The sequence below is a fragment of the Leucoraja erinacea genome, chromosome 40 (genome assembly GCF_028641065.1).
Source record: "Leucoraja erinacea ecotype New England chromosome 40, Leri_hhj_1, whole genome shotgun sequence".
Classification (NCBI taxonomy): Eukaryota; Metazoa; Chordata; class Chondrichthyes; order Rajiformes; family Rajidae; genus Leucoraja; species Leucoraja erinaceus.
The window spans coordinates 5,726,746-5,740,996 of NC_073416.1; the positions used below are offsets into that span (position 1 = coordinate 5,726,746).

General features: G+C 41.0%; 1 protein-coding gene across 2 annotated transcripts; it reads right to left on the reverse strand.

Annotated features, from left to right (window-relative positions):
- Positions 1 to 132: 132 nt before the first annotated feature.
- On the reverse strand, positions 133 to 13,436 carry suox (sulfite oxidase). Of its 2 annotated transcripts, XR_008726390.1 has the most exons (5): positions 13,290 to 13,436; positions 8,476 to 8,539; positions 4,684 to 4,876; positions 1,638 to 3,246; positions 133 to 1,427 (listed from the first exon to the last, which is right to left on the reverse strand). XR_008726390.1 is itself a non-coding variant. In XM_055664634.1 (4 exons), exons 2-4 carry the CDS (start codon positions 8,532 to 8,534, stop codon positions 1,804 to 1,806), a joined length of 1,695 nt encoding a protein of 564 aa, XP_055520609.1. In that variant the 5' UTR covers positions 8,535 to 8,539; positions 13,290 to 13,436; the 3' UTR covers positions 133 to 1,803. The 2 variants fall into 2 exon arrangements, 1 of the variants encoding a protein (XP_055520609.1); XM_055664634.1 differs by having other exon boundaries at positions 133 to 3,246.
- Positions 13,437 to 14,251: the final 815 nt, after the last annotated feature.

Sequence of the window (14,251 nt, forward strand, 5' to 3'; positions counted from 1 at the left end):
GACTTAGTGGCCCGATCAGCCTGTTTCCGCACTGCGTCACTAAAGTCTAAAATCATTGTACAAAGTCCACATTAGAAAGTGAAATAATTAACCAACATTATTCACAGAAATTTTAACATAAATGACGAAAGATTTTCTGTTGAAGGTTTAATGCAAGCTTTATTCTTATTCGAATCACAAATTATTTTGTCCTGAACCAATACTCAACATTACAATTTGCATAACTTTCTGTGCCCCACTTCCTCCCTGTTTTTAGATTTTCACTTGAAAAGAGTGAGATTTTCTTTACAAAGTATCCATATAGAAATGAGGAAAACAAAGTGCTGAATGCCATAAAACAGTGGGAGAAACATGCAGATAAACTGTGGATGCTTATTTTAGTCCCATCTCCAGGAAGAAATTATCAAACGATATTGGGTGTTTAACTGATGGATGGCCAATATTCCACCAACGCCACTTGTGCAACTTCTACACCTGGATGAAATCCTTGCATAGGGACAGAGCCTGATGGGCCGAGTTACTTCATCTTGTTCTGCAAACTTCTATGAACAAAGGAGAGCAAATACAACCACCCCCAGCCTCATTCTTGATGAGCATGTCAAATTTATTTGAATCAAGGCATTTATAGCTTCACATCTATTGAATAACCAAGTGGAGTCATCACGGTAAAATAAAAAAATATTCATTATCTTCCCTACTGCTTGGAAAATTATGTAGTCATCATTTATGTTATCATTGTTGTCGCTTCATTGCTTCCTCCACTTATGAATTTTAAAGATAGGAAAATACATACAAATGCAGGAGAGAACTGCATTGTATCTATATTCAATTGAGCATTAATTTCCCTACTGTTAGATTCAGATTATTTTGAAAAAGGCTTTTCAAATTAAAGTAATTCAAATTAAGCAGAGATAAAATAACACTAACCATTTTGTGCCAGTTAAATACTGAAAAGTACAAATAGAGTGGTTTTAAAAGTAGACCAAATGAGTAATTAACGCTAGGGTGGAAATAGGTACGTCACGATGCAGGAGCAATATTTCAAAAGGATGGACACAAAGGCACTGCATTTATATAGTATTGCTGACAATTTTAGGATGTCCTAAAGCATTTCATAATCAGTAAGTACTTTTGAATGGCATTGCTCCAATTGAGGCAGACAATCAGCACATATCTAGTTCCCAAAAAACAACAATGCAATAATAATCAGTTTCTTTAAAATTTCATGCTTAAGGTGGGATAACTGTTGACTAAGATGCAATGGATAACAAATGTTCCTCTTCCAAGAGTTCCACAGGACGTCTAATCCACACAGGGAAAGCAGTTGACAGTACCCGTCTATCCTATTGTTCAAATGACATTAAGTCAACACTGTGTGTAAGAAAGAACGGCAGATGCTGGTATAAATCGAAGGTAGACGCAAAATGCTGGAGTAACTCCGTGGGTGAGGCAGCATCTCTCGAGAGAAAAGGAATGGGCGACATTTCGGGTCGAGACCCTTCTTCAGAAAATCCTTGAAGAAGGGTCTTGACCCGAAACGTCGCCCATTCCTTTTCTCCAAAGATGCTGCTGGTCCCGCTGCGTTACTCCAGCATTTTGTGTCTACCTTTAAGTCAACACTGCACTGAAGTGCTAACCTGAACTAAGTACTAGCCTCTGGAATGGAACAATTTTCTCACAATTTTCAGAGGCAAGAGTATTACCAAATAATCCACACTGACAATTAAGACTAAATTACTACCCAGCTGTAATTGTACCCAAGTCTCTCAATGTTATGGAATCAGTAACAGTTTCTAATCATTTCTATTTGATTGTAACGTTCACTCGACTCCAAGAATTATTGAGGACCCCTCGTAAATTCCAGATGGGCGCAACAGTGTCCGGCTGCACATTGTACTGGTTATCCACAGCTTTGGAAATTATCTCCAGGCTTTTCTCGTCCTTCGGCATAGGCACAGTGAGTTGCCACAGTTTCCAGGCCCAGGCCTGCCCCTCATTTTGCTTCATCTCACTTAAGTCAGCCACTTGCCATGTCTGTCCACCATCCACTGAGACATCCACCCGGATCACTTCTCTGCCACCTCCACTCCACGCATAACCTTTCACTGTGATCTCATCCAAGTCTGAGCTGAGACGTTCATCTTTGGAAGGCGATGTGATGGCAGATTGGATAGATAGTTCTTGGATCGCTGGAGCAGTGGTGAAGTCAACGGTATCCCAATCCACAGAGGGAGAAAATCCCTTATAGTCATTCACTTGCCAATGGCTCTTGCTTTCTTCTTTACTTACGATGATCTTGCTCAACCACTTCACATTACGTGCTCCTACCACCCCTGGGACAACGAGACGTAGTGGAAAGCCATGATCTCTGGATAAAATTTCACCATTCATTTCGAAGGCAAGAAGCACGTCACCATCTTTGGCAAGCGCCTTACGAATAGTAATAGAGGCTCCGTAGGGAGTCCCACTTGTATCCTTATCAAGTCCCTCAAATTGGATATGTTTAGCATCTGTGTTCGCTGGCAACTTTGCATACTCAAGGACATCAGAGAGTTTAACCCCAGTCCATTTTGCATTACCAATCGCTGCTGACCCCCAATTTAGTCCCTTCACTTCACGCACTGCATTCATGTCTGAGCGACGATTGCCAGCACATTGCAATGTAGCAGTTATTGTGTGCTTTGGGAACTTGGTTTGAAGGTCATGGAGGGACAGTTGGATGGACTTCAGCCCCTCTCCCTTAATCTCCAAACTGAATTTTTTTGGATCAACTTCTGGGACAGGCAGGTGGTTTCGTATGAAGAACAAGTCATTTGGGGTAAGATAATTTTCAGTTAGAATCTCTGCTGGCGTTTCTGCATTAAATGGCTTTAAACTATTCACCTTCAAAACCGGATGTCTCAATGGGTCTTTCCCATAAGGGTCAGTCACATCAGAGGCTTTCAGCACAGCTTCTGGGCTCAATTCTCCTACTTTGTACTCTTCAAGAATCTCGTAAACATGTTTTTGTTTATGGACGGCATACATTGACCAAAATGGTTCAAGGGCACCTCCTGCAGCAAGCAATATCTTATCACCCCCAGGATGCAGTTCCACAAAGTTTGTAATATCATACACGTCAGACTTGTAGGTGACCCATATTCCACTTTCCATAGTTTTATGCTTGGCCACATCTTGCCTGGTGTAAACAGGATAAGATTGTTGAGCCTCATTGTCAACCGATGTTTCTGGTTTTGGCTCCGCTTCCTTTACCAAAAGACAAAAGAAAAGTAATTTATCTTTCATGAAGAAATAAAATAATGTAACTCAACCTTCTGTCCGAGTATGGCAACTGGAGCAATGTGATTGTTTCTCAGCATTTAGATGTAGAAAAGAGGGCAGTCAGCCAGCTCCTTTTTTTTGATTGGTTCCATTTTGGAACCATTTAATACAAGTTTAAAAAGATGTACAGGTTTCTTTTTTTTAAACATCAAGGTGTGGAGTAACTCAGCAGGTCAGGCAGCAACTCTGCAGAACATGGATAGGTGATGTTTTGGGTCAGGACCCATGTTCAGACTGATTATGAGGGGGAGGGGGGGGGGGGGGGGGAGAAAGGGGAAAGAAATCTGGGAGGAGAGACAGGACAAAGTGTGTCAGGTGGACATGGGCAGGGGGGTGTGGGGGGGCTTTTGATAGGCAGATAGTTAAAATAATGGCCAGAAATTAAAACACAGGGTGTGAGACAAAAAGATTGAAGATGACCGATTGTGAAACTAGAAGAAGGAATGTAGGTGGAGGAAAAGAGAAGAAATAGGCGAGAGTCCAGGTGGGGCACAGGGAGGGGGGTTGTTAGAGATGACCTAAAATTGGAGAATTAAATGTTCATATCATTGGGTTTTAAGCTACCAATGCAGAATATGAGGTGCTGCTCCTCCAGTTTGTGTGTGGCCTCACTCTGGCAATGAAGGCGGCCCAGGGCAGAAAGGTCAGTAAGGGAATAGGAATTAAAATGGTTAGTAACCAGGAGATCTGGTAGGCCTTGGCAGACAGAGTGCAAGTGTTCAGCAAAACAGTCGCTGAGTCTATGCTTGGTTTCACTGATGTACTGGAGGCCACATCAGGATACCGGATGCTGCAGATGAGGTTGGAGGACGTGCATGCAAACCCCTATTGTACCTGCTTCCATTACAGCCACTGCACTGCAGCAACAGTGGTGGAAGCAGATATATAGTGGCGTTTAAGAGACCTTTAGATAGACACATGAATATACAGGGAATGGATCATGTAAAGTGATTAGTTTAATTTGACATTATGTCTACACAGTCACTGTGGGCCAAAGGGCCAGTTCCTGCGTTATATGTTCTATGACCAAAATGATCCATACATCAATGGCTGAAGTCCATTGAGGTGCAGTGCAGAATTGACGTCAACTACATTCACCACCTCTATGTATCAAGCACCATCCATAAATAATGGTTACTTTGCCATAAACCAAAGCGTTTATCATCCTCACAGAAAAATGTATCCTAAGCATCGTGTATCTCCAGCAGAGGAAATAAAATCACGTGGAAGTGGCAGGAGCAGGTATCTATGATATGATCTTTCATAGGGAATATGGTACTTAATCGTTCTTTAAAAATATTGGTAAGGATATTAATGAAACAAACATGTTAGTAAATCAACAATACATCTTTTCCTACATACCTGTTTTCTGTATAAGCCATAAGCTAGGATAGCGCCAGTACCAGTGATGACCCCGAGGACCATTTGCCTCCAACGTGCATTACTGAACTGATAGTTTGCTTCTTTCTCCTGGTTAGCAGCGGTGTTCTTCCATCGTACTGAGCTGCAAACTGAGCATGCGTGTGGGAGGACCGCAGTGGTTTCTAGCCGCACTCTAAAAAGAAAGTATGAAGTAATGCATAGCACAGATTTTAAAACAATTTTTCATCACAATAAGCATCATAGACAGCTTCCATGCTCTGCTGGACCCAGTCTTTGGAATGAACTGCAGGTTCCTGCCTCCACACATATTGTCATGGTCACTAGTACTCATTAACATGATGAAAATCAAGAATCCAGATCACTGAAACTTTTCAGTTTATAAGTGCACAGAGAGGTTAAAATCAGTTGTCAGTCCAGGGTCAGTTCTTTATTTACATTGATGGCAAACTATATAGAAGTTGGTGACAATTCTTCATTTTACTACCCATCACTCCATATGTACTAACAACTTGCTGCTGAGGCCATGCTATTTCAAATAACTTCAAGAAGAGCGGACCAATTAACCAAAACAGACTCATTCAAATAACTAAGATGCTGCGCTGTTACTACGATTCCAGCATTACTGTACTTTGCCTTCCAATTATCAGTAAACTAAATTACTCTACAGCAACTTTGAAAAATTAAGTTGCTTCCTGGTGCTCTTTCTTTTTGCTCCAGCTCCATTCATGTTGTACTAGTCTATGGTTCTAAAGACCATCAGAGATTCAACTAGCAATTATGGAAAAAAAACATCTAAAGATTGCAAACTCATTTGTTATTGCAACATTTTAATCATGTGCTTGTTAGGTCTTGTACTGACAGTGAACTGTATTCTGTTCCACAAATTATCCCCCTTATTGGTATATTTGTATCACTGCAATAACCCACACACTAAAGATACTCAGGCTTAAGTTGTCATTCCAAATACATGTTACTATTTAAATATCCCGAACAATTAAATGCTGCTGGGAAAACTTCAAAGGACAATGCTATGGCAAGTTTTGGGGTGAGATGGTAATGATAAAGATATTTTGATAATCTTTTCAAAATGTACTTAGATATTGCAAACTGGATCAGTCGCCTCTGTGGGTGGTGCTGGGCAATTGAACTGCTGCAGTTCTTGAGACGGTGGTGCTTGGAATAAAACGTGCAAAACTAAGCTAGCCGGAAAGCCAGGTTGATTTGTAACCAGAAACCTGCACATTCACAAGTGTTGTGACGTTGGCAGAACTTTTCTCTTGTTCTCTGCAGCCTTTGACCTGGTCAGCTCTCCATTCTCCTTCCAATACTTCTTCACCATCAACCTACTCAATATGACTGTTCTTGGTTTCAATTTAAATTATCCGAGCACAGGTTTTCCAATCACAGCTTCTTAACCCACTCTCTGGTCTCATTCTTACTTTTCCTATTCTTGGTCATCTACTTGCTAGCCTTGCACGATATAACATTCAGACAGGGAAAAAAAATCAACTTTCAATAAGCCTTGCATTATTTCATGTTCTTTCGTGAGGAAGCGTGCAGCCATTTCAGTCAAATATGTTGTTGTGGAACGGTGTAACACAGATCAAACAGGCAAGGAAAATTGTGCTCTTTTCTCCCCAAAGAAAGGATGTTGACGAAGTCTTAGTTTTTTTTCAGTTGAATAGTTATATGGTTAGTTTTATCTATACAACTAATCCCCCCCCCCCCCCCCACGAAAAATCAAATTTAAACCAACTGAAACGGTAGGATTTCAATTGACAGTCTAGATTAATTGTCTAGGTCTCATACCATAACATTCTAGGTGTGTGTGTATCCTTGGCATACTGCGATCACACTGTCTCACCTATTCAGAATTCTGCACTTAAAATGCTATTTAATCAAGACCATTTCTGCAAGATGACAAAAGAGATTGCAGAAGATGGGAATTGGAACAAAATGCAGATTGTTGGAATAACTTAGTGGGCCAAGCAGCATCCGTGGAGGCAAGTGGTCCAAATCTAAGGTTTGGGTCAAGACCCAGCATCATATCCTGATGCAGGGTCTTAACCAGAAATATTAACTTGCACCTCTTGCTGCTTTCCAAGTGCCCTCTTCGACACCCAAATCCAACACGCAACAAACATACAAAATCTTCATGAGAAAGTGAGGCAATTCATCCGATTGTAAAAGATTACATATACAAATATTCAGCAAAATAATTAACACATAAAAGATCACCCATGAAGATTGAAAACATTACTCATTCCTCCATAAGCAACCTATAAATGAAGCAGAAATGCCAAATCTTGATTTCTAATCAGGTTTCACGGTGTACAGAGCAATTACCCATTTACGCACATCCCGATTTAGAATAAGCATGCAGAGCAGAAAGGAACTTTTAAAAGTGAAAAGCAAGCTTTAGGGACCATCTTATAAAAGCACTGTAAATTAACTGGTTTTCAATAGCATGCACACAAATGAACTGAACATTTTTTCTACCAATAGCTGAAGCACAATGTCGAAATGCAAAAGCCAATTACACCAACCAGTTCTTTTGAGCTACCTAGCTTCACGAATAAAATACCTTGTACATCTATAAGTTCAGTTGACTCTTCCGTGTACATAAGGGCATAAGAATGGTTTAAAAGCCAACAAGATTAAACATTTTCCACCAAATAGAATTGCTTCCTACCACTAAAACCATTAGAACTTAATAATAACAATGTTAATAGCTTTGGCAGGCTGAATGGATAAGAGTGATTTTGATTTGTGTCTGAACAGAACATTCCCAAATACAACATAAAAAAAAGCATGTTAAAAAAAGTGATCAGCCATGATCATATTGAATGGCGGTGCAGGCTCGAAGGGCCGAATGGCCTACTCCTGCACCTATTTTCTATGTTTCTATCCCACTTCATACAGACATTTTTTCTGGCACTACTTGCGGACAATATTTAACAGACAAAATATAATTTGCAGAAAGCAGCAAAAACAAGTTAAATGCTGCAATATGCCATAACTATCTTGTTCACAGAGCACATGCAAATCTACATAACCATATAATTTATTATGATGCAATCTTATTTCACATCAGCTTTATTATTCTTTTCTCTTTTTTTGTTCCAGCTGAACAAAAGGAAATAATATTCAAGATTAGAAAACAAGCAGCAATAACTACATTACCAATTTCATTTTGAGAATCCGGCCACATTTTTACAAATTATTAAATTTTCCCGTTAAATCATGAACGCCATTAAATGCCATTTGAAGAGCAACTCAAATTGGCATCTCTCCATTAACTAGACTATCTTGAAGTAATGTTCACACTTGTTACTTATACAGCATATATGTGTGTGGTGGTTAGCTGACTTCTTGTTATTATAACATCAAATGTGATCAAATACTGTCAAATATTGTGCAAAGTTTACAGCAGATGTAATATTTATTGAAAATCACCTACAAAGATTAAGATCAAACAGTCTTATTTTGAGGGGCAAGACATCCACAATCCTACGGAACTGACCAAGAAGGTGATGTTCAGTTGAAGCGCTGGTACATCCATTATTACAGCATTCCACGAGAACCCACTTTCATCTGGGGCAGGACTTGAATCCACAACCTCCAACCCAGAGTTGTTCCCAACCGAGTCAAGTTGGGAACTAATGAAACATTAGTTTCTCAGTTACACTTGGGGAAAAGGGCCTCATTAACTGGCTGTTTCAAATCTACAAAATGAATTAGAGTTGTTCTCCTCAACAAGATAAAAATTACCTGCTTTGTATCTGCCAGATGCCCAGAGCAGACCGTGTGCACTTAAGGAACGACATCATAGTACCTAGAGACAGAATAACATTTCAATTTTAATCAGTTGATTATATTTTAATCTATTGTATTTTAACTACCTACTTCAATAAGGGGTTGCAATCAGAAAACCAATGGCATAGAACTTGATCGGCCAGTTTGTTAATTCTTGGAGTTTAAAATGCATTAGAGGAACAACTTCAGGCTGGAAGTCAATATATTGAATATATTTACAGTTCTCAAACAGTAACTTGTATCAGTGCTTCAAACATGAAACATTTGTAACAAATGGAGAATAGTTAATGCATGCGAGTAGTCAGAGGGAACAGATATGGAAACAACGTGTTTGCTGTCCCTTTCGCCAGCAGAGTGCATTGCTCACTAACAACAATAGCTCATGTTAAATCTAACTGTCACCAATACTAAGTCGCACACAAAACAGCACTTGGACTGTCAGTTAAAAAGTTACCCAACTCAAAAACCATTGCAGCAGGTTTGAGGTAATGCTCTATTTAAAACAATTTGATTTGCATATTAAGCCATGTAAAACAACTATGCAAAATATTTAAACCCATATATGATTAACACGTGGCATGAGGTCAATGGGTAAGACTTCCAAGTTAGTACACTGGAACAAAGCAAAAGTATAGAATTTCCTGAAATGTAAAATATCCCAAATAAAATGTGATTCTCACTTGACTCTCAAATACCCAATGCTTCAATAAAACACTGAAATTCACAAAGGATCATCTTTTCAAAACATCAATAAAAATGGAAAGCTGTCTATTTCTCTTGGCAAGTAGACACATTTACCACAGTAGATTTATTTCCACCCGTGAAATGTTGTAGCCCCACAAAAACTTGCATTTGTGTAATACTTTGCCGCAAAGGTTAGACCAACATTGGAGTCCAAAGTCAAAGTACAAAATCCTGTGGTCAGAGGGGGAGGAGGTTGACTCACTGGAGTCAGCAGTTTCAAGGTCAGTTATGGAACAAGACCATCCTTCTGAAAGTATCTGGTGCCCGAGCAACATTGGAGGATCCTTTTACCCAGTGAAAAATGGAGAATCAGCCATAAGTCGCAGAGATCGGCAATTGCAGTATTAATAGTGCAAACTAGCATATCCAAAACATGTAAGATTCTTAACGGGCTTGACAAAGTAGACTCGAGGATAATGATTTCCCTGGCTGATGCATCTAGACCCAGGAATCAGGTGTCAAAAAACCAGGAGATGTTTCAATATATGGAATCAAAGGATGTGGAGTTAGTGCAGGAAAGTGGCACCAAGGTAAAAGATCAGCCACAATTGTACTGAACAACTGAATAGTGGTGGGTATCTTGAACAAGTTGCCAGAGGAAGTGCTAGAGATGAGGAAATTACAAAGTTTAAAAGACATTTGGACAGGTACACAATAGGAAAGTTTAGGGGGATGTGGTCCAAACACATGCATATGGGACCAGCTCAGCTAGGCTCCTTGGTTGGCATGGACAAGTTGGGCCAATGGGCCCGTTTCCACACTGTATGACTATGAAAACAGGTATATGGGGCTGAATAGTCTATTCCTGTTTATATTCCTTATGCTGCCGTCTCAGCTTTATTGTGCTGGAATACAATAATAAAACCTTGCAGATCAACCCTGAAGATGTTCAACAGTTTGCATTAAAACTGATCGCAATAGAATGGCAGAGCAGCTATAGCAACCAAGACAAGTGGCAATGGATCGTGGTGACCAAGATGAAAAAATACAGAGTTGTAGACATGGAAAAAAAGTTCCATCAAAACAAGCAAAGTAGGCAGTTTGCGCTCTAAAGATGGCTATCAATTTTCAGTTTGAGCCAAAACATACCCACCACGGCCCAATGAGAGCAACATAGATTTTTGAGGAAAGAGTAGGAATTGGAGTTCTCCACCCAACAAAAATCACAGCTGATCTTAATTGTCATTACATTTATGCAACTTGGTTCTGTAATAATGCCCTTGCCTCAGAAAAATACGTGGCAGGAGAAGAATTAAATTAGAAATTTTCAGCTGACCCCATGTTTTGTTTAAAGTGGGGGTGGGAAAGTTTTAGATTTGCACTATCCTTTATGTGGTGACATCCCTACTGAAGGGTGTTGGTCTACTCAGAAGGTTACACCATCTTGTTCCTGATTCTTCCACTGCAATTAAAAACTAATCTTAATCAACCCTTTTAGTTATCTGAAATACACAGATTAGATTAGACCTCAAATGTTCTGCAGTCATAAAAGTAATACAAGTTTTGTCTACAGAACCTGACCTTCAATTTCATCCGTTCAACTCTGCTTTGTAAGTGATGTTGGCATTGCTGCCAAATATGTCATTTATAACCCATCTCAAAATATATTTTAAAGGTGTTGGTGCCCTGCCCTTTGAACCACTGAAGTTCTTTTGGTGAAGGTTCTGATGTAGCATTGTTAGGTAGTGAGTTCCAGATTTCAACCCAAATGAAGGAATGGCAATGTTTTCAAGTCAAGATGCTGTGAGTTGGTCAATCTGTGCTACATTACCCCCAAGTCTGACACATCCTTCCCAGAGGCTCAGAAGTGAGCTGAGTAGCTTAAACAGTCAAATCCTATTCATATCCAACTTTTCAAAAAGCACAATCTGGCTAATTACTGTCCAAATGAGTCTCTCCTCAGCAGAGTGATGGGAGGAGTCGTTAACTATTAAGGGGCAGATATTCACTAATAACTAGTTCTCCAATGCCCAATTTGACTTTCCTCCCGAGAAACACTCGACTCTCGACATCATCTCTGCTTTGATCCAAACATGGACCAAAGAGCTGAGTTCCAGAGATGAGAGCGATTGCACTTGACATCAAGGAACCCTTGTAAAAGTGAAGTCAATGGACACCAAGAGGAAAACACTCTACTGGTTGGAGCCATGCCTTATTCAAAGTAAAATGGTTGTGGTTATTGGAGGTCAATCTTCCTAACTGCACAACATTATCTCAGAAATTCTTCACGTCAGTGTCCTAGGGCCAACCACCTTTCGACTGCTTCCTTCCACAAGATTGGAAGTGGGGATGTTTGTTTAATGCTCACTTAGCTTTATGTCAGCAGCAAACTCAAATGTTCCACTTGCTCTCCTCCAGCATCCCTTTGAGGTACACAGAAACATAGAAATTAGGTGCAGGAGTAGGCCATTCGGCCCTTCGAGCCTGCACCGCCATTCAATATGATCATGGCTGATCATCCAACTCAGTATCCCGTACCTGCCTTCTCTCCATACCCCCTGATCCCCTTAGCCACAAGGGCCACATCTAACTCCCTCTTAAATTGTGAATAGTACATTGTGAATAGTTGGCTTGAGAAAGAACCATTTAATCCTACCTTTGGTATTTTCTTATGTACTCTTTATTTTGTGTCTGTTAGTTAACTCTCAAATTCCATGCTAGTTTATAACTTCCAATTCCATGTGTTCTAATCCCATTGACCAACATCCTTCCTATCAAAAGCCTTTTTATAAATCTAAATACCCCACATTCAATGGCTCCCTCTCATCTATTCTACTGGATACATCTCAAAGATCACACAAAAGGAACCAGATACACAGACTAAGGCTCATCCATTTACCTTATTCACCTTGTCTTGATTAAAATAACTTGAAAAGAACAACCTGTTTTTTTAAAAAATGTGTAGCAAGGAACTGCAGATGCTGGTTTAAACCGAAGATAGACACAAAGTGCTGGAGTAACTACGCGGGACAGGCAGCATCTCCGGAGAGAAGGATGGGTGACATTTCGAGACCGAAGAAGACTCCAGAGACTCCAAGTCTGAAGAAGGGTTTCGGCCCGAAACATTACCCATCTCCTTCGCTCCATAGATGCTGCTGCACCCGCTGAGTTTCTCCAGCATTTTTGTGTACCTTCGATTTTCCAGCATCTGCAGTTCCCTCTTGAAGACTCCAGAGATGTTGCCTGTCCAGCTGAGTCACTCCAGCATTTTGTGTCTACTTCTGTTTTTTTTTCAATACAGGCAGAAGATTGAAAAGGGGAAGAAGAGGAACTATATGAGATTTCTATTGTACCATCACATTTATTTGATTGTCTTTTAATTTTAGCTGAGAAACACTGGAGTGCAGAAAAGCAACCGTGCATTCCAAAGATTCACCGTACTTTGTGTGAAGACATCTCGTAATTCAGCCCAAGTCAATATCTATTCGTAAAATAACAAATAACAAATAACACTGAAAACTGATTAGCTGGCCATCATTCCTGACAGCGTTTGTGGGAACTTGCTCTGAAGGCGAATCCAACAGTGATTGCACTCTACAACTCCGAAATGCTTTGAGACCCCTTGCGTTACAGAAACTATTCTCTGACCGCTTCCGCTATGTGTCAAGTGAATGTATGCCTTTTTGGGGAGTGGGATAGGAAAATAGAAAGTGTGGAGGATCCAAGCAATATTTTCTTTCCCTTCCAGTACCAATTAAGACGGGAAAAAACTTTTCTCCCCCAGAAATGATCCACATGTTCTCAACCCTCAGGAAGGCATCTGACGACAGGATTAACCGTGTAACTGAAAGGTTCGAATCGGTGATTGTTGAGAATATATCCCTCAAAGTGTGTGGAGGACGGACTGGGCAGCGGCCCTTGGTCTCAACGTCCCCCCCATAGGTCTCACGTTTTAATCTCAAGAGGGTTCGGTTTGTGGTGCCGATACAATAACTACCACGTCGTCCGCCGTTTTAAATCAGACGTTACTCCGCTGCCCTCGGTCTCCATCCACTCAAAGCCATTATAAATGACATTCCACTCACATTTAGTCAAAACGCCGACAGAATTTCTCCTCCAAATCTTCGCCGGCTGGAAAATTCTTTCTCTTCGCCTCACTCCACCGCCCGCATTCCCATCACCAGCTCACTCGGGCGCTCTGCGCAAGCGTGGTCTGCGAGCCGTTCCCGCGGGTGACGAGCTCTGATGGCGGCGGTCGCGAGCAGCGTCTTCCATCGCGCCAAGCCTCAGGGCACAATATGGAAACTGTGAACTCGACACGGTCCCGCGGTGAGATGGCGGGTGCGGGCTTTTACACTGAAGTATTTGTCACTGAGGTAACACAATAAATGGCAGCAGCAGTAGTCCATTCGGCCCTGAGGGCTGCTCTCCTGTCAGCCAAATATTGATCCACACTGTCCAATCATAGACAATAGGTGCAGGAGTAGAGGCCATTCGGCCCTTCGAGCCGGCACCATTCGCCATTCAATATGATCATGGCTGATCATCCAACTCAGTATCCCATCCCTGCCTTCTCTCCATACCCTCTGACCCCTTTAGCCACAAGGGCCACATCTAACTCCCTCTTAAATATAGCCAATGAACTGGCCTCAACTACCCTCTGTGACAGAGAGTTCCAGAGATTCACCACTCTCTGTGTGAAAAATGTTTTCCTCATCTCGGTCCTAAAGGATTTCCCCCTTATCCTTAAACTGTGACCCCTTGTCCTGGACTTCCCCAACATTGGGAACAATCTTCCTGCATCTAGCCTGTCCAACCCCTTCAAGTTTCTATAAGATTCCCCCTCAATCTTCTAAATTCTAGCGAGTACAAGCCGAGTCTATCCAGTCTTTCTTCATATGAAAGTCCTGACATCCCAGGAATCAGTCTGGTGAACCTTCTCTGTCTTTCCTCAGATTAGGAGGAAATGCTATCTATCAAAACATATATTACTCATCAGGTCAGGCAGCAGGTGTAGTTCGAGAAACAAAGTGAATGTTTTGGGTCT

Coding starts and splice junctions, on each gene's coding strand:
- suox (XM_055664634.1), bottom strand. CDS start 8,534: ATGATGTCGTTCCTTAAGTGCACACGGTCTGCTCTGGGCATCTGGCAG. Junction 4,877..8,475: donor ATCTGGCAGATACAAAGCAG/GTAATTTTTATC, acceptor CTTTCTTTTTAG/AGTGCGGCTAGAAACCACTG. Junction 3,247..4,683: donor ATGGCTTATACAGAAAACAG/GTATGTAGGAAA, acceptor CTTTTGGTAAAG/GAAGCGGAGCCAAAACCAGA.